The sequence below is a fragment of the Drosophila rhopaloa genome, unplaced genomic scaffold (assembly GCF_018152115.1).
Source record: "Drosophila rhopaloa isolate 14029-0021.01 unplaced genomic scaffold, ASM1815211v1 contig_3, whole genome shotgun sequence".
NCBI classification, from domain to species: Eukaryota; Metazoa; Arthropoda; class Insecta; order Diptera; family Drosophilidae; genus Drosophila; species Drosophila rhopaloa.
The window spans coordinates 20,817,407-20,845,096 of record NW_025335123.1 but is presented as its reverse complement, the minus strand read 5'-3'; the positions used below and the strand labels follow the sequence as shown (position 1 = coordinate 20,845,096).

Sequence of the window (27,690 nt, the reverse complement as noted above, 5' to 3'; positions counted from 1 at the left end):
CGTTCCGTTCGCTCGCCCCGTTCGCTTCGTAGCGGCGGAAACTCCGAAACTCCGACACTCAGTATCTCACAGATACTTTCTCGAGACCCGAAGACGAGAATTCGAATTCGCCCGAGGAAAAACCCCAGACTCTCAATAAAACATAAACAAACCCGAAATCTATTCAAAAACTATTTTTTTTTTTTGGTGCAAAACGCAAGCCAAAAAAGTATACTTTGGTGTGGATTACCAGTGGAAAAGTGAGTGCTAAAAATGGATTAAACAAGGCTATTAAATATAAATAAAAACAAGGCCCAAATAAAACCAAACAAGCTAGAAATTGTCACACAACGATTATGGATTAGTGCCTGTGAAAATTCGGAAGCAGATAAAAATATATACACTGCAAATAGGACTAAGGAGCCCGAGCAAAATATACAAAAAAGTGTGAGTAAAAAATAAATAAAATACAAGTTAAGTCCCAAGAAAACCGCTTTGTGATGGTGATTTTTTTTGTGTGCCAACTGCAACAGCTGCTCCCTCACTTTGACCTTTTCGCTTGATATTGTTTATAAAATACAGCTGCCCAAAGTCTCCGCCCCTCAAAAGTTTCGGTTTTGGCCACTTTGACATTTTGGTTACAAGTGTTTTTCTTGGTGTGTGTTTCGGTCAGGGAAAATAGGAGTTTTCGTGTTGGAATCAAGGCAAAGCTGGAAAACCTGAATAAAAAATAGGTTTTCAGTGGATAGTATTTAACTTATCTTCATTCTATTCTTAAACTAAAAGAACAATAGAAAAAATGTTGATGATTTTTGTAGGAAAAATATTTTTTGCCAACTTTATACATTTCTTAAAAAATGTAAGTCTTGAGGTCAGAATATAACAATATATGTTAATTGGAAAATTAAAAAGGCAACCTATTTAATTTGACCCCTTTTTTAAGAAATATGAAAAAAAAAGTGTTTGCGTAAACAATTATTTTGAAATTAACTAAACTAGTATTTTAGTAAATAAAAAAAATCGTCGGCGTAAATTTCTAATCTAAAGAATTTTTTTCTCATTGTTTATTCATATACGTATTGAACGACTATAGTCTTAACACCAATTGAAGATCTACTTTTCCCTCTTCAGTAATAGATTTTCTTCTTCACCTTGGCCACCTAATTAACTTCTTCTGACCATTTCAACCGAGAGCATCTTCAGAAAAAAAGTGCTCTGCTTAACTGATTCGATCTTTGTCTTTCCTTGGTTTTGCATGATTTATGATTACTTTCAAACAAAAAAGTTGAAGACACAAGAAGTAATAAACAAGAGAACGATTAGCATTCCTTAAGTATTTGAGTTTAAAATTAAAAAAAAACGTGTAATATATGCGAGAAGAAAAAAATGTTTTCCTGCACTGAAATAATAAGATTTGGTATTTCATGTAAATAAGTATAACTTTTTATAAACTAATATGTAAATTCACGGTGTGAGCAGACAAAAGAGATAATGTATTTTATATGAGACTTTAATTTTCCTAAAATGTATACAGAAAATAAATGTTATATTCACAGCTAAGTTAAACAAATATGCTAAGCGTTAGCAAAAAGTCACAGTTAAATTGAATCATTAATAATGAATTTAAAAATTTAACCTCGAGCTCTTATCTAAATTATATCCAATTTAAATCAAAGGAGTATTTTATTTTATGATACTTCTTCACATTTGGGTATTTATATGTCATTCTTGAACAGTGATTTTATTAAATGACTTTAGCCATGCATTTATATTTAAATTTGTTGTAATTTATATATTTCTTAAGTCAAGTCTACAAATTCGATACTTCATTTTAATTTATCTATTTAGTTTATTGTCTTTTGAACATTTTTTTTTCTGTGTAACTAAGAAATACGATGCCTCCAGCTGTGAATCGAGAAAATGTAGCTGGCAGCTTCGGTGCTAAAGACACAGATGCGAGTTGAAGAAGCTGCAGGCCCAGAAGCTTCACGCATCACACACAGATACTCACACACACAAATACAGATGCATACGTATATATATCTTAAGGCTCACGCACCTGTCCCTTGTCATTAAAAAAGCAAGCAAAGTTTCAATCGTCAGCAGCTTCTTCTCTGCCAAGCTAACCTTTTACTTATGCTGCTGTTTCCTCTTGCTCCATATATGTGGTATATATACACAGAAAACAATATTGTGTCCTATGACTTAAATAAAAATATACTTTAAACTGATCTCTAGTTTTTTAAGTTTAATGATCTTAACTTCCAAATATTACTTTTGGTTTTTTATTACTTAAAGATTAAAGCAATAAAACAATAAACAATACATAAATTAAAATATCTAAAGGCCTCAAATTTTTATAAAAAGTTTGATTGTATATGCTGGTCTTTAACTTAAGTTTAAGTACTGAAATCAACAAAGTTTTTGCTCTGTGTATTTGAGAGTGTGTGTGTGCAGTTTTTGATTTTATAATTTGGCCCAATTTGCTGGCATTGCAAATTGCTAAAAACGTCTGAAACAATCGACAGGAAAATGGGGAACGGGGGGTATAGCAGGCTCAAAAAGGGGCGTTCAGGGACGATGTGGGGGGGCGTGGCAGGAAGTGCAACATGCTCATGTCGCAAGTTGTTGTTGCCTCATTTTTCCTGTACTTTGTTGTTGCATTTTTTTTGCTGTGTTATCGATTGGCGAGGCCGCATTTGTTGGATCGTTTTGACGCGTCCTCGTCAGCATGTCGAAACTTATTTTTCCTTTTCAATTTCGCCCTGCGATTTTGCAGTATTTTTTTCCCTGCCTGTCGCTTTGTTAGTTCTTTGCATGCCACAAATTATGTTCGGCACCCCCTTAGCCCCCTTAACCCTCCTAACCACCTTTAACCCCCTGCTGGCCCTCCTGATTCACCTTGAGAGCGGAGCTGTCAGACTTTTTGACAGTTTCTGCCGTATCGTTTCCACTGATTTGACTGCTTCACTCATCTCTTTGCCCCCTTTTCGTCCCCGGCCTCAGTGGGTTAAGGAAAGTTTTTCGCTTAATGAGATTCTGAGCTATTTTAGAATTTGGCATTTAATATAGCTCATTAATAGCAAAGTCTACCCCAAAATGTTTCAGGAAACTGTATTCCTTTCCAACTTTATTTTAGTTTTGAACACCAATTTGTTTTAAGAAAAGTCTATAAAATGTTTTTAGACCATAAATGACATCGAAATACAGATAAATTATAAGCTATTGTTATTACTATCAAAATAACTAAACAAATGTATTTAGGAAAAGAAAGAAAATATTTATTGCATGGGATTGGCATCTTCATCTCTGTCCCTGCCAGCTAATTTCTCATCTCGTTTAAAAAGAAAAGCTACGGAGGGCATTGAAAGGCAAACAATTTATCCCTTGGTTAATTTGGTTAATTGAAGACAATTGAGAGCCGCTTTGCAGTTCATTAAGCCTCATCAGCGTTGAGAAACGGGCCCAGAATCCGGAATTCAGTATTCGGAATCCAGCTCCATTTCCATCTATATTTCCATCTACAGATCTGTTGTCTTGTCGCCAGACTAATTAAAATATTTGCACTCAAATGCTTAAGCAATAAATATTTGTCAAGCCATCATCATTAGGAGGGAATGGTGGGGGTCTATGGGAGGGGTGGGGGTGTTCTGACCCCAAAAACATAGCACTCTACTTTTGAGGGTGGGGGCAAAATGGAAATGGAAAATGAAAATCTATGAGAGGCGGCATTTTTAAAGTGCGCCACTTTGGCCTGCATTTTTGATGAGCTTTAATGGCGCCGCCTTAATGCAAGTGAAGCATGCAGGGAGTGGGGGGGGGAGATAGGGGGTTGGCCCACCCCCGGCCATGAACTCAGCACCCCACCCCCTCCAACCATCGAGAATGCCAATTAATAGTCATTGATGGGAAAAGTTGGATCCAGAGTGGAAATGCAGGGAAACTGAAGTGTGCCATCGCCTTGAAGAGTCAGCAAGGGGGGTGGAAAAAAAATTGCAGGGGCCTTTGGGTAACCTCCTCTCCCCCCCCCCACCCCCCCCCTGAGTGGGGGTTAAATTGGGAAACGGGCGGCCATGTGTGATTTCATTCCCTTGACTTTTCGGTGGTTGGCAGACGGCCCAGAAGAAAAAAGGAGGAGAAAAGACCGAAGAAATTCGAATCTCAAATGGGGACAAACATCAAATTAGTCCAAAATTGAAAGAGGGTGATTTGCAGGGGGAAAAAATAGCCAAGGACCGAGCTCAAATGGGCATAAAATTTCCTTATTGTCGGACAATAGTTGGAATAAGTAGACGGAGTCGACAAATGTATGCCATATGGCCCAAAAAGGGAGAATTTCCAGGGGGTAGATGAATAAAAGTGTCTGAAATGGGAAGATGAATTTTATTTCAGGCCTAATTAAATTTTATTTGGGGTGAACCCAAAACATAGTACAATGTAAGTCTTATCTAAGCAGATAATAAAATGAAATATTTGATATTATTTAGAGATTTCTAATGTAATCGAAAATGTGGTTTGATTAGCTAATTTTATATTTTTTTTACAAAATATTAAAAGTGATGAGTGACATTTACCCTCGACAGTTTCTTGGTTAATTATCATCATTCCACTGAAATTAGAAATATTTAATACCTCACAAGCTTCACATTTAACGTGATCCTTAGCACTAATTAATTTTATCCACAGTACTTGCTTTGGTCCTTTGCCAAGTCCCTAGATTTGCTCCCTCCAAGGACCATTTTCATCAGCAATTGAACGCGACGCGAGCTGGAAGAAAAAAGCGCTCAGAAATTGAGAGAACTTATGAAAATGTTTTACAATATCCTTTTCGTGTTATTACAAGTGTACGTCCTTGTCGCCAGCTTTGTCAGAATGTCTGGCAACGCTTCTTGTGCACATTTCCCCCTTGGTTTTCCCCACCATTCCCCCCCCCTCCTCACCACCGATTTTCCCCGCTAAGCGTCTTCTTGGTGTAGAACATCTTCACTCCTTTGGGGCGTCGTCAAGTTCGCGCTGCGTTTGAATATGTCATTACTCGTTTGGCCCCCGCATTTTCCCCAACAATGTTGACGCGTTGTCGCCCCCCCCCACTTCACCGCCTTTCACCACCCCCTTTCACCCACTTTCTCCCGACGTGTGGGTGGTGCGGGTTTCCTTTTCTTGGCCTGACTCCGCTTGGCCCGTCTGACGGAAGTGACAGTTGAACATTCATTCATTCATTCATTCGCTCGCCGGCTCATTCATTCAGCCAGCACTCAGAGAACCTCCTAAAAAAAGAAACCACCCAAAAGCCACCCCGCGGAAGGGGAAAAATCAAGCAAGGGAGCCGGCGAACGGGAAACATAAAGGAAAAGCGAGGCAGTCGCAAAAAAATACAAGAAGCGCCCGGGAACCTACGAAATTTCTATGGCAATTTGGCCAACAACGTGAAAAATATCTAGAGATGCCAGCGTGATGACATTTTAAAACTTATTTACTTACGAATCAAGCTCATTGTTAATTTTCTAAGAAATCGCGAATTCTTCAGCATCTTTCAACATGGATTTTACCGATACTTTTGTTCAATTAAATATATAGCACAGCTCCTGAAACTTTATCAATTTAATCGAGTTTTATTAAACTTAACCATTGATCAATTACCTTCATTACATTATGTAGTATTTTCTCAAAGAAAACAAAGAAAGAAGTAAACGCGAATTCTTTAGGCCTTCTCATTTACATTCCTACTATTCAGAACTGAACTAGATTGTAATATAATTTCCAATAGATCGGGTTAGGCTCATATTCTGTATATATTTCTTGACTTTCGTGACCTATTCACGATGCCATCTCAGACGAGAAAAGAAGTAACCATGTGCGATGTCTTCGTCTCCGACTTCTGGGCGGAAACACAACGCAATGACTGAACGGAAGTTTTTTGGAAGCGCATAAAATTATTATGGAGTCGTCCGTGGAGTCTCCTCTCTCCCCTCTACCCTCTACCCTCTCCCCCTTTCCCCACGCCCCGCAATCCGTATCTGGATATATGTATCTTTTTTGCCTTCGAGGACGTGGCGCGTCAATTGAGAATTCGAGTCCAGGACCTTAGCCTCCACTGGCACTTCATAGTCCTGCCGCAGTCAGCTTTTTATGGCTCTCCTTTTCCTTTGTGAATTCACTTTAGTTGCCGGCCCGACTGGCTATCTCTATCTACTCAACGTTCCACACTCTACGTTCTCTTTGCCGTATTATTTTTATGCGCAAATTTAATATTTACATTTAGCCAAAGTGGATTTCGAGCTATCGCTGACTCTGCCCGGGTATTTTTATCAACTGACAACTTCTGACCGCAGAATGTTCCCATCCTCGCAGAGATGTATCTGCAAGATAAACAAGAACAAGCCAAGAAGCAGCCGGAATAAAATGGCATTTAGATAAGCCCAGAAAACTTTGGACAAACGCTTTGAGGTGGGGGCCCATGGCTGGCAAGGGAAACTATCATGTGAAATACTTGTGGTCCCCGAGATGGAAATGCCGGAGCGATGATTAAAGGCTGGTCAAGGAATGGGAGCGGACTTTGGCCGGGATCTTGGGAAAATCCAGTCGGGAAAATGCCCAGTCGCTTCGAATAACAATTAAAATGGTTGAAATTAACAGTTTAGTGAGTTGTTCAGGGAGTGAGAATGGCTGAAAATTCATTATCTATACTTAAAGCAGGGTATTTTTATAGAAAAACAAATAAACCATTTAAAACTAAATAATAGAGTGTGACTTATGTTGAAGAATATATATTTAAATACATTTTATTTGTTCTGCTAATTACTTTGGGCAGATAAAAGTCCAACAATCAATAGAAAATATCGATTGCTCCCTGGGTTTCTTGAACTTTTGACACTAAAACATAAATTCTAGCATAATTTTGTGCTTACTCAGCAGTGGGTGAAAGGGATACTATAGCGGAAACTTCTAATAAATAATTCATCTGGCTGGGACTATGAGTCATTATGCAACCACCCCCGCGGCTGCTCTAGTTTAAGTTTCGATTTTATTTCTTTTTTCCTGTTGTTTTTTTTTTTGGACAACCACCGAAAATAAGGAATCGCAGTCACAGTCACCCCGTCGCACTGTGAGTCATCGTCATCTGGCAGGACACCCCCGCAGAGGATTAGCAGCTGACTTTGGTCTACGAAAAACAGCTGACGGGGTGGTTTCACCGCCCCCCGCCCCCCAGTCACAACCCACAGCTGGATTTCTCGATATTCCCCCTATTTATTTCCATTTTTTATCCACGCTGCTGAATTTGTAAAACATTTCCAAGTACACGAGCGACAAACAGGCAACCACTTAACGCTTGTTGCCACATTCAGCTCCGTTCCAGCTGTCCTGTCTGCGTCCTGAAGTGCGTTCAAAGCCAGGACACCACCCAAAAAAAAACCACCTCCCCCCCCACCACCCATCAAAAATAAAAAAGAAATATAAAAAACAAGAAAGGAAAGCTAACTTCGGGCGGAGCCGAAGTTGATATACCCTTGCAGAATACTCTGTAAATTATATTCTCCAAAATTATTCATATGAGGCATTCTTAATGCTCATCAAAAATCCCAACTTCCTAACTTTAAAAACACCAAAGTTATGGCATTTCCAATCGTTCAGTTATATGGCTGCTATAGGATATAGTCGGCCGATCCCGGCCGTTCCGACTTATATACTGCGTGCAAAGGAAAGAAGGGTGTGTGCAAAGTTTCAATTCGATAGCTTTAAAACTGAGAGACTAGTTCGCGTAGAAACAGACAGACAGACAGACGGACAGACGGACATGGCTATATCAACTCAGGAGGTGATCCTGATCAAGAATATATATACTTTATAGGGTCGGAGATGTCTCCTTCACTGCGTTGCACACTTTTGACCAAAATTATAATACCCTCTGCAAGGGTATAAAAACAGAGAGACAATCGCCTGATTCGGCTTTCGTGCCACACACGTTTTGTACTTTTTCATTTTTGTGTATTTATTTGTATTGTATTGCATGTTCCGTCTGTGTTTGTGTACCTCCGCCCCTGAAAAGGGGGTTTCGCCCTCCGCCCCTTTGCCCCCCTGCCCCCTTTGAAAACCTTAGGCATGCAAGGATATAATCGAGAGCATAGCCAACGGAACCCTCCATGAATCATGTCCGTCGCTTTATCAAACTAAAAAGGGGGTAAAAATGTCACGGAGCGGGGCTAAAAAGGGGGTTAGAATGCAAGGGAAGGGGGAGGGGGGCGGTTGGTTGGCTTTTGGGGATGGGCGTGCCCCGTTATCTGTGGTTACATTTACAGGACTGCGGCATAAGCGAAAGGATTGCAACAGCCCCCTAATGCAGGCACCAATTTTTCAATTTGTTTGGCGTCTTTGCATGCCAGTCGAAAATATTGGGAATAACATCCTTGATTTAATATGTTTTCATTCCCAAAAATTTATAGCCCTAAATTGTATACTATGTGACTCAATTGTTCAGTAAAATAGTTAACTCAATTATTGATTTAACATAGATAGTGGATTTAAGGGGACTTCATAATTTACTTAGAGCAGTTCTACTAAACTTTCCCCAATAATCTCATTTCATTCGAGAACTTTCATTAACAAATGGCTGCTGCTTCCGACCAACCCCTGTGTCAATATTTCCAGCAATAAATTTTCATTGCAACAATTACCAAAGATCATAATAGAAAATTAAGTAGAAAAGGACTGTCGCACACACACACACACACACACAACGTTGCATAAAAACGTCGATTGTTGACTTTTTATGCGAAAAATGCGTGATTCCCTGCTAGTTTTTCGGCCAGGATGAGAGTAGAAACTGCGTGGGACTGCGGGTACATAATGTCTAATAAACATTTTGTGCCCTATAAAAGGGCAATGAATGCGGAAGCCCGTCGCTGCCAAACACGGCCTGTGCGTGTTTATGGCCAAGATGAAGACGAACAACGTTAGGGCCAACAGAAACAGAAACATTAGCAGCAACAATTAATACGTACAGAGGCAAACAAATGAAGCAGCACAAGAACAAGAATTGAATTAATAATCTTACTTATGTTTTTCTTTTCCCTTTTCCCCTTTTTCCTTTTTTTTTTTGCAGATCTGAGAGCCCGAAGACAAACAGCAAAGAAAGGAGGGCAGAAAAGAAAAGTGTGAAAGTGACACTCGAGACTTGTGTTCTCTTTCATTAAAAAGGTGTTTAAGGTGAGTCGGAAAAGTAAGAAAAAAGTGCTGAAACTTAATCATGAATACAAGATATATATATATAATAACATATAATTTATAATAGCAATATTTGTTTCCATTTGCTTACAATGAACTTTAAAGATTCCCTTTGCTTAGACACTTACTTAAATATATACCTACATGTTTGAACAACTTTGATATGGACACATGACTGACATTACACAATGGCCATAACAAAAACCCAACTCAAGTCGCAACCTCAAAAAGAGGAGAATAATAAAGTAAAGCCAAGAAATACAATGAGCAGTGAGATGGAGGTACAAAAAGAATGGCCCACGCCAAGCCCGCAAATAGTGTGGCAACCCTGGCCCCTCGTAACCCCCTTCATTTTATCTATTTGCCGTCTCGGGTTCAGGTTCGGACTCGGATTCGGATTCGGTATTGGAATTGGAATCGGGCTCGGCGTCCATAATAATTAGTTATAATCGGATTTAGTTAGACGCAAGCGACCGAAGGTGTCGCCAGTTGAAGTTGTCGTTGTCGTTGCCCGTTGTTCTCGTTGTACCTTTTGTTGTCACAGTGTGGTGCAACCACCACGTAACTGGGATATACATATGTACATATATACAGATAGATAGACATGCCACCCACCCGAGTAACGCTCGACCACGAGGCAATCAAATGGAAAAGCCAGCGAAAGAAAAACTGACATCCACGAGTGGGTCGAATCGGTATATCGGCGAATGTCCCAGTATCTCTGCATCTGCATCTGGATCTGCATCAGTATATATATATCTGTATCTCTACTGCTCTTTTCTAACACGTTTGTATTTCCAGAGAGAGGGGGGAACGGGGGGGATAACCTGTATGGGAAGGGTCCCGCTCTTATTTATTGAATTGATTCGTATTTGTGTGGAGTCTCCCTTTTGGTTTTTGGGACGATTTAAAATAGGTTTCGTCTCTCAATCGCTTTCCGCTTTATTTTCCACTTTTTTTTCGGGGCCTGCAATGTCATGTGGTGGGGATATAACTCAATTAGCTGCATGGGGCGAAGGAAATGGGGGATACTGACGGCCGGACAAAAGAATAAGCCCGAGATGAGGTAGCCAGGCGGAGATTGTTTATTTTTTGGGTTCGGTTGGGTTTCTGGTACCTCTGGACAGGTACCTCGAAACAGTGACAGCTGTCAGGTGAGGGTTTCACCGATTCTTTTTCTTATTTTGTTTTTTTACTTTCTTGGCCGGCCAATTGTCGTTGTGGATGATAATTTGAAATGGAAACATTGCCTATGGGAACGCGACTTGCAGTGGAGTTTGTTCAATGAAACGTGGTATGGTGTTTAGTTAGATGGTACACTTACAAGTGCGTGAAGATAGGGGTAATTGTCACTTGGCCTTAGAAAGTTGCCTCAAGGAACTGAAGTTGCTGCCTGGGTTTTTTGGGGAAATTTGGTATATTGACTTGGTTAACACAGTAAGTTGAGTATACATATAAATTAATATAACATCCATAACCAATATAAAAACCTCCGAGAAAGTTTTATGACTAAGACTGTGTTTATTGATAAATTATTAGTGCGATTTAAAATGTATTGATTTCAGGAAAATTCTTACTAGGGATCTTTTGCTGGCCCAGAGTAACTCAAGTTCCAGCTGAGTGTTCGATCTGAAATTTCATAAAAATATAGACTTATTAAAAACCAATGACCATCCAAGAGTGGCTGAAAATCCACACACTAAGTCGCCCAGAAATATCTATGTTTACCATCTGACGTCTACTCAAATACTGTCTGGTCAAGTGCCGCTTTCGAAATCATTTTTCACTCTTTGCCAATCGCATCGCATGGGCTTCTCTGGTGGGTTTTCGTTATTTTTATTTTATTTGGGGGTTCGGATTGGATCGATCTATGTCAAAGTGGCGGCCCACACGAAAACGGAGAGAAATAAAACGAAATGAAGAAAAATGTCGGTGTGTGGGCGAACTTGGACTTGGAATGGAACTCGAATGGAGCATAAAATATGTTAATAAGGCTTAAAGTTATACAAATCTTGACTGGCTGGCCGGCTGACTGCGATCACTTGTAATACAAAACCATAAACATGAATTTGAAAAAAATGCTAAACGTAAAGTGGAGAAGCTGCTGCGGTCGCTGGGGAGCCCAAAACTGAACCAAAAGCCGAAAGCCCCGACTAAACCCAAGTCGAAGCCAGCTGGCTTCCCCCGGCTTGTCATTGTTGCAGTGTCTTTCTTGGCCTGGCTTAATTTCCTGCTGCTCGACTTCAACTTGTTTTGCTTCTTCGCAGCTTCTCCCCTTTCCAGTCAGCCGAAAAAAAAAAAATCGAAATAATATAACCACACACACAAAAGAGCATAAAAAAAAACAACAAAAAGCAACCACGAAATCAGTTAAGTTCAGGTGTTCAATTTACTGATTGAAATTCTGCTTCGATGTGGCCAAGCAACTTTCATTCGCTCTGCTCCATTCCCCAAGCCCATCTCCTTTATATATATATCTATGTATATATATCGTATGCCTGTGTATATCTCTTTCTTATGATTTTATTTGGAGTTTCGGCTGCTGTGAGTTCGTTTCATAATTTTATGCCTGACCATGTCAGGAATTATGTTAGAATTATGCTAATGAGAGTCCGATCGAGCCGAGATTATATTAATTATACACGGCTAACAAGTTTTCCACCCCCCTCGCCTGATATTATCCCCGCGCAGCTTGAAGAATTGATGAATAACTTAACTCGTTCTTCTGGGTGAGCTGCAGTTGGTAATTATATTAAGGCAAGACGGAGTCTCGGGTTCATTCGATTAGTGTTACGAAATCTGATCTGGCTTCAAGTTTCGATTCGGGTCTTCGGGTCTATTGATCTAGGGGAGTTTATTGCCTAAGACATTGTTGACTTTTGTGTATGATTTATTGCTAGGCAACACTGGTTGATCACAAACACAACACTGAGGTCTTAGGATCAGTGTGGTAAAGTTCTAAGGCCTATTAAGACTCACCTTATAAAGTTATAAGTTTGGTGGTTGGGTCCTTTCTATTATATAACTTTTCAATTATTAATGTACCTAGCACTGTTCAAGACTGTCAACTTAAAGCAGTGAACAGCACTGGTTGTCACTTTCTTAAAAGTCACTTTACGCTTCGCTTCTGCCAACTCAAAACCCTACTGATAATTATCAGGGATGAGCGATGACCTTTTTAGCCTGCGTTTACTGTTGCGTTAAGCGTTGTGCTGACTTTGGCCAAAAACTTCTGGTGTGTGGCCCATTAATAGGCGATTTAAGTTTATTTTTTGCCCGTTGCCTTTTTATTGACATGGTGGAATGGGGCGCCCAGATCCAGATCCAGATCCTAGTGCTCCAGATCCAGTTTTGCCCCAGGACACACATTTGTCTGGCAATCGGAGCAGACGGATGGACGGGAAAGGAGAGGGAGAGGGTCAATTGAATCCCGGCCAGTCACCATCCTTTGACTTTGACTTTGCCCCGGATTTCTCCTTTTGCCACTTAGCCGTTGCCTTTTAGTTGATTTGTTCGAGCAAACAAAGAAAGGAGAAAGGAGAAAGCAGGGGGAGAAAGGGGAGAAAGGGGAGGAACCCACACAGACATACGCACAAATTGATTTTAATTGTTAAGCATTCCCTTTTTTAATTGTCCTAATCTCTGCTGAACCCTGGACCCCGACCAATATCCTTGATGCCTTTTCCGGTTCTCCCCGATCCCGATCCCAGTCCCTTTTTCCGTTTCCCTTTTCCCTTCCGCTTGTTGCCTTTTCCATTTTGTCAGCAAAAGTCCTTTAAGTAGCCTTCCTTTGGCCGAGCTTTCTTTTTTTGCCTTCCTTCTGGATTTTTTTTTTTTGTTTGTTGGTGAAGGGTTAACCGGTCCCTAAGGGCACTTGCATGTGTGTGCGACAGAGAGGGGGCAAGGTGCGACAGAGACAGATGGAGGCGTCCTCAAGTACAGTCGACACTTTAACTGACAGTTAAAGTTGAGTTTTCGGTTTGTTTTGGCAAACTTGCAGGCTGCTGGGACAGCTTACTCAGGCAAACAGAAAGCCAAAGGATGTGTGCCACAAACTCACTTATTTTACGACGAATACAGTTGCCTTTTAAGACATATAACGCTTTCCTTATGTGCTTTCTATTTTGATTTGCATCCTACAATGTTTTAAACCATCGCCACTTTTGAAATTATCTATATTAAATGTAGAAGCTTTTCCGAGACTGTACCTTTTTAAGTAGCATTTTATTTCTTAATTATTTTTAACTGAAAAATAATAAAATATTAAAAGTATTTGTTTGACATCATATAGTATAATAACTTTTATTTTACTTTTCCATTTCCATTTAAAAACTTTTTCTGCGTTTGCAAGCAGCTATTTTGAGATTGAAAAAAAAAAAAAAAAAAAAAAAAACTCGAAAGACTCAATTGAATTTTTGTGCTTTTTTCGCACAATTTCATTCCCAGCAGATCGCTGAAAATCTTATTCGGTCGGCAGGCAGACAAAATCCGATTGCCACACCATTCGCGAAGATAATTCGTCCGATTTCGATGCCACAATCTGGGACTTAACCCCCCACTCGCTCTTAACCCCACGCTGCCAATCACTGGCAAACAGAAAACTGCGATGGCAAGAAAAACATTTCCGCTGCGAACGCTTTCCGCTCCAGTTTTCAATTTTCGCAGCTCTCCGGCAGCAAAGAGATACAGTAATTATTTTCAGGCGACGCTTATCACACATAAATCTCGACTCCCCGGCCCTCCGATCCGAACCAATCCAATCCAATCGATATGCCGCACTATATGGGGAGATGTGGTGCCTGTTTTGTCAGTCAGTCGGCAGTCGGCAGTTGGAAGTCGCCAGTTGCAAGTCGCCAGTTGCAAGTTGCCAGTTGCAAGTTGCCAGTTGCCGGTTTCCAGTTGGAAATTGGCAGCAACTTCCCCGGCCATCGGGCTTCCTTTCTGCAGCTGCCTTTCGGGCCCCCCCTTTCTTACAATCCCCCTCCCCCTCCCCGTTTGCCAACGCCCCTGGCCACCTCTGCCGATGACCACAAGATGCAGCTGCACTTAGCCAGCGTCCAACGGCCAACATCCAGCATCCTTTAATGCCACAGCCCAAGCATCTGTTGTGATATTTATAGTTGCAACTTGCAACTGGAATCGGGGGAACAGGTGCTAAGACGACGCCCGAGATCAAGTTGTCAGCCCAGAGCGAGAAAAAAGGGTTAACTGATTTGCAGAAATATTAAAATAGCCACAACAATCCAAACCGAATGAAAATATATGTAAAAGGTGGCAAAGTCTCCCCAAATAATACAAACAAAAGATTGCAAGTCGGAATAGCAAGCATTTAAGAATGAGAAATCAAAAATATGTAATCTTATAAAATCTTTAATAGCAGATTGAATACGAAATAAAAGAATTAAATCTAATGTTGTTCAATAAGTCAAACGAGTAATCTAGATTATTTTCTTGGTCATTAATCAATCATTAATCAATTACCAATCAAACGTCAAACTCAATTTTGTTGAATTTTTCATAAGTAACTTAAAACATTAACATATTAATAACTATGTATATTTTTATTGGCTTGGTTAAAAATTCTGGTTAAAGTCATCATATTCCATTAAATCCCATATTAAATCAAAAATCTATAATACATATTTAATAATTTTAATATAAGATCGACTTAAGCATCCCTGTCGGCGCTAATTGTTCTTATTTTTCCTTGTTGGCCAGTGTAAAAAACGTAAACCAGTTTCCACGATCGCATTATTATCGCCAGTTCGCTTCGGTTATTAGATGCAAGCTGCAGCGGATGTGCGGCTTCCTTCGAGACTTTTGTCATTTACGGTTTATCTGCCCGCTGCCCCTCCCCCCTTTTCCATTCCCCACCCTTTTTCCGACGCCCCTGAAGTTTCTACGGCTGCTCCTTCTAAGCACGTCGAAGTGGCTCTCATAAATCAATAAAGAAAGGCCCACCTGGTACAAATAACTTTGAAAAATTTATATTGAACACTCGCCTTGCCTCTTTCTCTTGCAAAAGTTTTTCGGCAGGTGGGCGCCAGGGAAGGGGGTGGGCAAATGCAAGGGGGGTCAGAGGGGCAATGGCGCCCCACTTGAGCTTTAGTTTTCCGAGGGGAAAGAGAGAGAGGGAGAGAGAGAGATGCCCAGGCACTTTCCAACCAGATGGCAGCTGCTACTGTTAAGTCTCGGACTTGGCCAATGAGTGGAGTGATTTGTATTGTTGGCCAACCACCATCCATGCCACCCACACACCACCCACCACCCCCTGCACCACCCACACTTTTCCGGGTGGAGATTCGGAGCAGTTTTCGTGTATGACATGCCCTGGATATCGAGACAGTGACAGCGAAATGGAGAAAACAAATTAAAAAAGCCAAAATGTGAAAGAATTTCAAGAGGAAAACATGATCAAAACAGCATTGAGATGATAGAAAGAAGGAAAGATGTTCTAGAAACTGGAAAAGAATATTTAAAGACAGCTTCATATTTGAGTATTTTCCCTTAGATATTTTTTAACATTTTTTTAAATACAGAAATTGTATCATGACTATAAAATAAAATTTTTTTCTAACTAGGTCACTTCCCTCGCTGCTTTTACTAATAAGAAATATATGCTAACATAAAGAATATATAAAATTAATCAATAGTCCGTTGCCATCCAGGTTTTCCCATAAATTCTTGCAGGGCAATAAAGTCAATTTCCACCATCGATACGCAGGCCATCAACACTCTTTTACCTCGCTTTTCTCCCAAAAACCGAAATCTTAAAACAGATGAAACCGAATCTTTATCGGCCATAAAAGGCAGGGCCTCAAAAAAAAAAGAAAAAAACTCTCTGCTAGCGTGTCTAAAATCGGTTTTAATTGGCTTAGCAAACGCAGTATTATCATCTTCAGCTTGGAAGTCGGTGATGATTTCGAGATTTCCATCGTGTGTAGTTTCTCCCACAGCCTCCAGTGGATTTTGGATTTCGGGTTTTTTTTTCTCTTTTCGGATACAACTCTAATTTTGAGTAATTTCCAAGCCCTGCCCTCGGATTTCTAACCATTCCGTTTTGTCTTTTCTATTTTTTGTTCAAACGGAAGCCCGCTAATCTTTTGCCTCCGTTTGCATCTTTTTTGGGTTATTATACCCGTTACTCGTAGAGTAAAAGGGTATATTGTATTCGTGCAAAAGTATGTAACAGCTAGAAGGAAGCGTTTCCGACCCTATAAAGTATATATATTCTTGATCAGGGTCACTAGCCGAGTCGATATAGCCATGTCCGTCTGTCCGTCTGTCCGTCTGTCCGTCTGTCCGTCTGTCTGTCCGTCTGTCTGTCTGTCTGTCCGTATGAACGCTGAGATCTCGGAAACTATAAAAGCTAGAAGATTGGCATTTTGCATGCAGATTCTAGGAGTTCCTACGCAGCGCAAGTTTGTTTCAAAAAGGTGCCACGCCCCCTTTAACGCCCACAATCGCTTAAATACGATTTTAAAAATTTAAATATTTCGGAAAAGTAAAAATGCAGTTTTATTGTGTTTATCAATACCTATCGAAATGTAGAAGAAATTTTTCAAATCGGACCATTCGTTAAAAAGTTATGCGTGATCAAAGTTTCTATCTCCATCTCCCTCGCACTCCCTTTACCTGAGTAACGGGTATCTGATAGTCGGGGCACCCGACTATAGCGTTCTCTCTTGTTTTTTTTATGGATTTCTTCTCTGCCATCGTTTCATTTTCTGTTATAATTTCGTTTAATTTGAGGCGCCAATTTCCGTATAAATGCAATAAAAACAAATAATAGCGACGAGCTACAAGAAAACGAAATTAGACAGACGGAAGCAAACCGAAAATAAAAAACGAAAATAGAAGAAACCCTTAACTCCAAGAGAATATACAGAAATAGTTAAATAGTTGCCCAACAACTGGGAAAAATGCGTGAGAAAATTCCAAGTCAGGCGGCACCTGTACGTCGAACTGGAAAAGTGCTGGGAAACAAAGGTGGAAAAGCGGAAAAGTGGAAAGGGAGAGTGTAGTTTAGTACTTAGAGTCGAGATTGTGCTTCATATACTGTAGCTGCAATTTATTAGGCAAATCTCCTCAAACGCAACTCGAGCTGAAAGTGGGGATAGAAACTTGGTGGCTGGAAATAAGTGGTTAGCCGAAGGAATTTACCTCAAGTGATGGAAGCGATTTCAATGAATCAACCTTAATAAAGCCATAAATTGGTATTGAAATAAAGATCCAGAAATTTAAGAAATAATACAAACTTTTTCTCAATCCATTCAATATTAATGGGAAATACATTTGCTTTTACAAATGTTAGTTATATTATTTCTAATTTCTAGACTTGTATTAATCATTTTAGTTTTAAATATTTTCTTAATTACTTTTTTTTCTTGCCACACTTTTTATGCTCCCTTTTTTCTGTTTTTAATACTTGTGCTTTACATTTTGGCCCGGGAACTTTGTGAAATATTTTCGCAAGATTTTTACACATTTGGCCCGTTTATGGGCGGTCTTTGTCGTAAACTTCGGCAGTACCCCGCGGCTTAAGCCTTTTTCTGCGGTGGCTCCCCGTGCACCACTCTGCACCACCCTGCACCACCCAGGCACCCTGCTTTGACTAATTTGAATGTAATTCGTTTTCGGGGCTCACGTACGGCTGTCTGCACTTGGAAAACATGAATAAAACCGAATAAAATGCGAATGAAAATAAAACTGGGTACAAGCACCGCACAAAAAAAAAAACACGGGCGCCAACAGCGAACAATAAACGAACAATAATAAGTAATAAGACCCTGAGGCAATTGTATCCCCCCCTTGAAAAATTTGTTCAACAAAACGCGAAACGCGATAAAAAACAAACCGAAAAACGCAACAAAGCAAAACAAAGCGCATAAAAAGCACAGCGAATAAACAAATAGATACATGTGTGCGCCAGAAGAAAAGACAATTTTATTTGGGGGCCCCATTATATTGGCGCCTGCTCAAGGCTTCCCCAAAATCCAAAAACCAAAAACCCACAACCCAAAATCCAATCCGGTTTCACCCGGCCTTTTGTTGCACCCAAATCGCGGCTAATTGAAGGACTTTGTCGGTAGTTTCCTGTTTGACAAGCGGCTTAGGAAGTATCTCTCAATGGATATAAAAACATTCAAGCATTCGTAGAATTTAATGAGGCTTCAATTTAAACATATTGAAAAACACTTGAACGAAATAAAAAAAAGGTACTTGCTTTAAAATAATATTTATTAAAAGATTTATAATATATATTACTCTAATTTATATGAATTGATTAATATGTATACCAAAACTAAATAAGTTTCTTAAACATGCTGAGACTAACCATTATTCTGTGTATTGTATTTAATTTATTTTTGTAATAAATCAAAGCAGTGTTTATATAGTGTATTAATTCGAGTGTTATTCCCTTGTTTCAGCAACATGCTGGACTCGATGCAGCTGCTCCTGCTGGCCACCTTGGTGGGGATGGGGATGGTGAGGAGCTCCCCGTTCACGAGCTACCAGAACCAGCGGTTCGCGCTGGAGCCGCAGGACCAGACGGCGGTGGTGGGGGCCAGGGTGACGCTGCCCTGCCGCGTGATCAACAAACAGGGAACGTTGCAGTGGACCAAGGACGACTTCGGACTGGGCACCTCCCGCGACCTCAGTGGCTTCGAGCGGTACGCGATGGTGGGCAGCGACGAGGAGGGCGACTACTCGCTGGACATCTATCCGGTGATGCTCGACGACGATGCGCGGTACCAGTGCCAAGTGAGTCCCGGCCCCGAGGCACAGCCCTCCATCCGGTCCACCTTCGCCGGACTCACCGTCCTCGTGCCGCCCGAGTCGCCCAAAATCACGCAGGGCGACGTCATCTTCGCCACCGAGGATCGCAAGGTGGAGATCGAGTGCGTTTCGGTGGGCGGAAAGCCAGCTGCCGAGGTGAGTGTCCTCCCTTTCCTTCTTAATTGTATTTTTAACCAATTTTCCTATATATATTTTACATAATTTTTAAGTTAATAAGCCTTTAATTGGCCAAGTTTCTTCAAAAATTACATATTAGTATTTTATAGTAGAAGTAGAAGTCTACTTTTAATTTTGGTTTTCTTCTTTTGACAATATCTTGAATTTATATCCAAAAAATGTTTGAACTTTTAGAAAATTAGAATTTAGTATGTTTTAGTAACTTCTACTTTTAATTTTGGTTTTCTTCTTTTTACAATATCTTGAATTTGTATCCAAAAAGTGTTTGGGATTTTAAACTCACCTTGTTTTGTTCTCTTCTAAATGTTTATCTATGTTCAATGTATTTCACTTTCCATCTCATATATCCTTTGTTATTGCCAATATGTTAGTCACGGAAATTGTGAATGAAATATTTGGAACGCGTAGGAATATTGTCGCAAAATTGATTTATACTTGGCCATTATTTGGCAGATAATCGAACCAACAGTGAACCGCAATCCGCATTCTCCCCTCCCCTCCCGCAGATTACCTGGATTGATGGCCTGGGCAACGTACTCACGGATAACATCGAGTACACGGTGATACCGCTGCCCGATCTGCGCCGCTTTACGGCCAAGTCCGTCCTGCGGCTGACCCCCAAAAAGGAGCACCACAACACGAACTTCACCTGCCAGGCGCAGAATACGGCGGACCGCACCTATCGCTCGGCGAAAATACGTGTCGAGGTGAGTAGTCCTCCGGCCAGAAAACCGAAAAACCAAAAAACCACCACCCCCAGCTGACCCCCCGGTGGTCGTCCTGCTGACAGGTCATTGCAGGTTTTGCATCGCCCACTCGGGGAAATTTCAGCTCGACAAGTTACTAATTTTAAATGAAATCCGAGAATTTCTCTCAGGCTTTTCTACAATACCTAGGTATTGATTTAGATGATATTTTAGAGCTTAAATATAAATAATTCATTTTAAAAACAATTTTTTTTGGGTTTTGCCTTTTTAAGTTCTGAATAGTATATTCTTATACTTAATTATGCATAGAAACAATGTGTGTTATGGAAAAAAGTAATATACAATTTAGCTTACATTACCGACTTATTTTCAAGGTAAAAATTACGTTTTTATTTTGGCCTATTTAACGGACTTACACTTTCATATCAAGAATAATTTTCTAGGTAATTTTAAAATGCCCATGCTGTCCTTTTCTAAGCTTTTTCTGGCTAAGCCGATTTTTTTGAGTGCACTGCCCTGCCGCAAGCCCTATCTATAGTATGAACGGGGCAACACAGAGAGCCTGCTATCAGTTTTACGTGATGCGAGGCTGCGGAAGTCCCCTTCTTTCCCGAGGACAGCTGCAAGCCGGGGATAGTATTTTTTGAATGGGCTTTTGTGCCGGACATGGCACGACACTGACGGGCTAATTCATGCCCGGACATAAAGGCGCCCATCATGGGCTCCCCGAATCCCGAACCCCGAACCCCGGTCCCCAAACTCCATCCCATTTCGGCAGGGGTGTGAAAGTGAGCAGCCAACAAAGACCTGACCTCAGCCCACTTGTCATTGGCCTGGTTTTTCGGGGGAGCGGGATATCGGGGCAGTCACATGTCCATGGCGCTGACAAATCCCTGACGAAGATGTCGGGCCAAGGAGTGCCGGGATCCCCAGCTGATTGAGCCGAATGAGCTGAATGAGGGCCAACTTGGAGCATGCCAGGACTTGGGACATAAATTCGTAGTACAACAGGCCCCAAAAAATGACTAAGAATATGGTTGCAAGGATGGTTAAGGCAATGTTTTTAATGCCATTAAAAAGTATTATTCATAGTTTTAGCATTTTAAATCTTGCATATTAAGATTTCCCACTGGAAAAGGAGAGAGTTAGTGAATTCAGTATTTTGAATACTTAAAAATGTATTTGAAGTCCTTATTATGAGCTGATATTTTTTCGAAACATTTAATACAAATACCAATAAGAAAACCAATACTTTAAGATATATTTTAAATATCTCCCATCTTTCTCTCTAATTTCCAGGTTAAATACGCGCCCAAGGTGAAGGTGAATGTGATGGGATCGCTGCCCGGTGGTGCATCTGCATCTGCCGGTGGTGCAGGTGGTGCAGGTGGGGCAAGTGGTGTCCATTTCGCCGGTGCCCGGATTGTGGAGCACTCGCAGGTGCGGCTGGAGTGCCGGGCAGATGCGAATCCCAGCGATGTCCGGTACCGCTGGTTCATAAACGACGAACCGATCATTGGCGGCCAGAAGACAGAGATGGTAAGTGGCGCTCCTCCTCATATTTCCCCCCGCTTTTCCATCACCCCCCCCCCACTGATTTTCCCCCGAGATTTCCTCCTTGGGGAAAAACTGGTCCACATTCCACTTGGCAGGCTGGCGCATAATTAGAGCAACTATTGCGATTAAAATGCTGCCCCATGCTGTTGTATAATGTTGGCAATTATTGGAACCAGTTAGATCGCCACCGGAAAGGCCTAACGTTCCCACAATTAACCGCAACTGGAACTCATGGATCGACCCTCTCTCCCGTTTTTCCCCTTTTCCCAGGTGATACGCAATGTGACGCGCAAGTTCCACGACGCGATTGTCAAGTGCGAGGTGCAGAATTCCGTGGGCAAGAGCGAGGACAGCGAAACCCTTGACATAAGCTGTAAGTAGTCCTGAAAAAACTAGCAAATTCAACATAAAAATAGTAACAAAAAAACTAGAGTATAGGTAGAATCAAAAAATCAAAACTATATATGACAAAACATCGATTAGTTTTTCCATTTAATAAAAACAAAACTTGCTTTCACTCAAAAGTTTGCACCTGTCATTTCGATGTATTTACAAATCGTTGTTAATATCAAAAAAAAAAGTGAAATAAAATAAACAAATATTTATAGACCTAAAGTAAATTGTTGACACCTACATTTGCAAATTTCCATAAGTCAACATCACATTGCTTTGGGCATCAAATTATTGGCAAAATCACATTAAAACAGAATTTTTGATGTTGAAATGGGGAGGAAACTCTAATGAAATAGAGAAAGAAAAAAATATTTAAATTATTGTGCAAATTTATGTTTCCTTAGGCTGTATTTATTCTATGTGTGTTTTTTGTTGTATAAATTAATAGACTTATGAAAAAATGATTTTTCTATGTAAAATTAATGGGTAATATGTAAAGTAATGGGTTTTATATTTATGTACAAATTGGAAGTTTCAATATTTAAAGTATTGGCCAAAACTGTTAGTTTGTTAAATAAAAGCAGTAAATTTTCCATTTCTATTAGATATTTATTATTTTGTATTAATAGTAGTTAGAAACATTATTTTGTTATTGTAAAAAGAATAACAGATTTTGGAATATGAAATCTTTTAAATATATATATCTTTAACGAATTATGGAAATGTTTTCCAAGGCTCTTTAAATCGCTTTCAGAAGTTTTTGATTTTTGAAAACATTTTATGGCCATGAGTAATATAAATATTAAAACATTTTCTGTTTCTCCGTAATTTGCATTAGTTAATATTATTCAATTTTCGCCGTTTCACCTGCAGATGCGCCCAGCTTCCGGCAGCGACCGCAGTCGATGGAGGCGGACGTGGGCAGTGTGGTGTCCCTCGGCTGCGAGGTGGACAGCAATCCGCAGCCGGAGATCGTGTGGATCCAGCACCCCAGCGACCGCGTGGTGGGCACCAGCACGAACCTGACCTTCAGCGTGAGCAACGAGACGGCCGGGCGGTACTACTGCAAGGCGAATGTGCCCGGCTACGCCGAGATCTCGGCGGACGCCTATGTCTACCTGAAGGGCTCGCCGGCGATCGGATCCCAGAGGACGCAGTACGGCCTGGTGGGCGACACCGCCCGCATCGAGTGCTTCGCCAGCAGCGTGCCCCGCGCCCGCCACGTCTCCTGGACCTTCAATGGCCAGGAGATCAGCTCCGAGTCCGGCCACGACTACTCCATCCTGGTGGACGCGGTGCCCGGCGGCGTCAAGAGCACCCTCATCATCAGGGACAGCCAGGCGTACCACTACGGCAAGTACAACTGCACGGTCGTCAACGATTACGGCAACGACGTGGCCGAGATTCAGCTGCAGGCCAAAAGTGAGTACTCCTGGGATAAATATTTAGTCGTGGCCAATAAGGCTTTTAATATATATTTATTAGGGCTAAGAAAAAAACCACATATACTGTTAGCATATAGCTATAGGTTAAAACAAAGTGCCACAAAAGCACATTCCATCGACAGGTATTATTCGCATACTTATTTTTTATGAATTTTTAAACTAATACTTTGGTTTACCTTTATATAAAAAACCTTATTGGTTGATTCTTCATAGTTTTATATATTCTCACAATATCTTTAATAAATATAGGCATTTATCAATTTGCCTATTTACAGAAGTCATTTATTTTAATACATTTATAAAAGTACATCAACACAAAATTTATAAATATTTAAGATATTTTTGTTTTTAACATTTTTGCATACAAAAAAAGGATGTTTCCATTAGATACCATGGGTTGTAAGCTTGTTTCCATTCTTTTATTGGTCATTTAGTCACTCATAAGTTATTTGCTTTTTAGTTTTCACCATACTTAAGTCGAATTTCCCCTATTTTCTTGTGTTTTTCACAGAGAGTGTTTCCCTGCTGATGACCATTGTGGGTGGCATTTCGGTGGTGGCCTTCCTGCTGGTGCTCACCATCCTGGTGGTGGTCTACATCAAGTGCAAGAAGCGCACCAAGCTGCCGCCGGCGGACGTGATCAGCGAACATCAGATCACGAAGAACGGTGGGGTGAGCTGCAAACTGGAACCGGGCGACCGTACGTCGAACTACAGCGATCTGAAGGTGGACATATCGGGGGGCTATGTGCCCTACGGCGACTACAGTACGCACTACAGCCCGCCGCCGCAGTACCTGACCACCTGCTCCACGAAGTCGAACGGCAGCTCCACCATTCTGCAGAACAACCACCAGAACCAGCTGCAGCTGCAGCAGCAGCAGCAGGTCCACCAGGACAGGCACCCGGACAGGCACCACCACCAGCCCCACCACCACCAGGCCGCCAATCCACAGACCCTGCCGATGACCTTCCTCACGAACAGCAGCGGTGGCAGTCTGACCGGGAGCATCATCGGATCGCGCGAAATCCGGCAGGAGAACGGGCTGCCCAGCCTGCAGTCGACCACCGCCTCGGTGGTCAGCTCGTCGCCGAACGGGAGTTGCAGCAATCAGAGCACCACCGCGGCCACCACCACCACCACCACCCATGTGGTGGTGCCCGGCTCGATGGCCTTGAGTGTGGATCCGCGCTACAGCGCCATCTATGGCAATCCCTATCTGAGGTCCTCCAACTCATCGCTGCTGCCACCACCCACCGCCGTTTAGGCGACTGCGGTTGCACCACCGTCGTCACCAGGAACCACCAACAACGATGTGACCCACTGAGCCACGCTAAGACTGATCTCAAATGGAAAACGAGGCCCCGGCGGCTGCTTTAGGGGGGCATCACTGTTGGTGGTGCGTTTTTTCAGCTACCAAAAATTCGAATTGCTTAGGATTAGGCACTTAGCTCACACACACCCTCACACACACACACACACACATCTGATTATATAGACGTAATCGTAAGCCGATCTTTAGCATCATCATTTTTTTAGTCCCTAGTTCTAGGATTCTTTTTTTTTTGTCGTTTTTGTGTTCTTAACTTAGGAGTCGTATACAGTAGGCTAATACCCAGTTCGATCTAGAGAGAGACTAAGCTTCAAAGAATGAGTGTTAAGCATTTACAAAACAGAAAAAAGAAAAGAATTAGGAGGATTAGAGAGTTTTACTGCTTGTTGAGAAAACGCCTTAATGTAATGGTTAACTGATTGGTGATTTAACCTCCAGTTACAAAATTCGGTGTTCTAGTGGGTTTTTTTGTGGGGGAATCACGAGTATGCGAGAACCGTTCTGAACTTGTTCTCAGCTTTTATATATTTTTTACCCTCACAGTCTTAATTTTATATCCTTTAACTACATTTCAATTAGGTTTGTAACAGCAAATACATTACTTTTCATATGGTGTTCTATCAATCTACTAGACAATTTTAAATAGCTACACAGCGTTCAATATTTTTCACAACTTAATTAATATTTAACTTTTCCTTCCCCCACAACAAATGCCCCTTAAGAACTCGCAAAAAAATATAGAAATGAAAAAAAAAAAAGAATTCAATTATGTATACACGGATATAGTATATTCTAAATGTTAACGAATATATATACAAGCATAAAGACATTCAGTTGAATGGTTAGCGAGTAAGCGAACGAAATGCCAAAGTACCTGATAGTATTTAAGTCGGGGGTGGAAGCCCTTCAGATCGGTACCGCCCCCACATCAACTTCTTCTGAATCATGTAGCATTATCTTATCTCGCCCGGAACTCTAAGCTAGAACTTAGATTTCGATAGTGCGTTATGCGGTTAAATAAATATAGAAGCTAGATCTTGACAGTCGCCTTAACTTATGACACGCCCATACATCTCAAAACGCCCATGACAAAAAAAAAACACAAAAACGAAAAAACCAAAAAAAAAAAAAGAAATAGAAATGAGAAGAGCGTAAACGTATTCAATTCGTCAGTTCAATTGTGCTAAGTGTACTTCTAAGTGTATAACGGTCTAATTATCCTAGTTGTAGCCTAACTAAAGATACACACGCATATTTAAAATATAGACCTAGCCCTAGTTATATATACATGCATTTTTTTTCATAGCCCTAAGCATTATATTTTGATAAGCGAGCGTATTTCATCTAAGGAATCCCAGAAAAAGTAAATATTACTCCGCTCTTTTGCTATATTTATTAGCTGTGGGTATTTTATTAGTTTCGCCAATTAAGCGCGAAACGAACAAATGTTTTTTGTTTACAAAATGCAAATGATAAAAGCAAATAAGCAGCATGAAACACACACAAAAGTTAAACACGAAAAGAAAAAAAAACTGAATAAAAATGTATTGAAAAAAAAACAAGAAAAGCGAGTTGGGAGTTGGACATCAAAGACGAAAGACAAATAGGGGGAATGGGGGGGGCAAAAAACATTTTTAATTTGCCCAGGTCGGAAGGACCAACTGTCAGCTAGCTGCAAAAAGCCAAAAATCAAACAAACAAAAGTGAAATGAAAATGTTCCACCACTGGCACCACTTGCACCACCACCACCGCCAGTCATGTGTGTTAATTTATGGCAAGTTGCCTGGGAGTTGACGGCGTTGCTACACTGCTAGAAATTGGATTCAATTGGGGGAAAGTGGATAATTTAAGCGGCGCCAAAGGTGGGTATATAACAATATTTAAATATGATCCAAGCATTCAATTTAATTAAAAACAAAATTTACCAAAAAATTTGTACTTAAATAGTTTACTTACTTTGGTGCATTATCTATTTCATAATAGATTTAATTAATTATTCATTAATTTTTTTGAACTAAATATTAAATATTTAAAAAATATTTTTTCAAATACTTTTGATTTCTCTAAGTGCAGTTTTCCAGAGTTGCAGAGTTGACAGTGCAAACAAACGGCTCGCTAAGCTCGACTAAAAATGCTTAATGAGAGTGCGTAAGGGTGGCCCAACCGCCCAACCGCCCAGCCACCCACCGATCCACTCCTGACCCTTGACCCCCGACCCCTTTCACCCCCATCCTTCCCCCTTTTCGTTGCCCCCTTTTTCGCCGCCCCTGGAGGCAAGTGTTGGCCGCAAGAAATTCTGCGGCTGTGGGCAACAAAGTCGCGCACGACGCCCATTAAACTAAATTAGTTGCCCTTTGTCACCGAACGACCCTCGCTGTCACACGTGGCTCGCTGGGGGCGTTGGGCGGTGGGCGTGGTGTGCTAGGGGGTGGTGGTTAGAGAGGGTGGTGGCGTTGGGGCTGGAACATACGTGCACTTAGCCAGAAGGAAGTTGCAATTGCGGTTGGCTGTGTTAATTAGCGTTTTTTTTTTCATTGGAAAAAGCGAAGAGGAAACTCTCGAAAACTGAAACTAACGTGAGTCGGCAAATGTCAAGAGTCAATGTACTGGGAAAAGTGAAGCCAGTGCAACTGACATAAGTTGGAACTCTTTCGAGCTCCCTTTCTGAAAGTCTACCCCTCAATAATTGGAATACTCGATTTGAGTTTCAGTTATTTTCGCCTAATTAGATGGAATAATCAAGAAAAGACACACAATATGATTTCTTTTTTATGTGTTTAACTTGATCGAATTCTTAAGACTCTTTTTGAAATTTTAAATGATATACATATTAATTACTTGAGATCTCAAATTTAAAAGAGCAGTTTTCAAGATTTAACTTACACTTTTTTATTATCAATCGAATAATATTTATTTCCTTCAATAATAGATTTCTCATTGGTACAAATGTATATTTCATTTCTTCACCTTATGGAGATATTGTTTACCATTTTCAAACCGCAACTCGTTGAAAGTGTACCATCTCCTGCTGAAACTCCGATTCCCGTGAAGTCGTGCGGAGTTTTCCCGGCGCGTT

At 40.9% G+C, this 27,690-nt stretch overlaps 1 protein-coding gene across 2 annotated transcripts; it reads left to right on the top strand.

Moving 5' to 3' along the window:
• Positions 1-24,639, top strand: LOC108046140 (irregular chiasm C-roughest protein). Of its 2 annotated transcripts, XM_017125713.2 has the most exons (8): positions 1-426; positions 9,080-9,183; positions 18,633-19,137; positions 19,686-19,886; positions 21,186-21,425; positions 21,714-21,816; positions 22,710-23,258; positions 23,793-24,639. In XM_017125713.2, exons 3-8 carry the CDS (start codon positions 18,637-18,639, stop codon positions 24,545-24,547), a joined length of 2,349 nt encoding a protein of 782 aa, XP_016981202.1. In that variant the 5' UTR covers positions 1-426; positions 9,080-9,183; positions 18,633-18,636; the 3' UTR covers positions 24,548-24,639. The 2 variants fall into 2 exon arrangements, with proteins under 2 accessions (XP_016981202.1, XP_016981203.1); XM_017125714.2 differs by lacking the exon at positions 9,080-9,183.
• Positions 24,640-27,690: the final 3,051 nt, after the last annotated feature.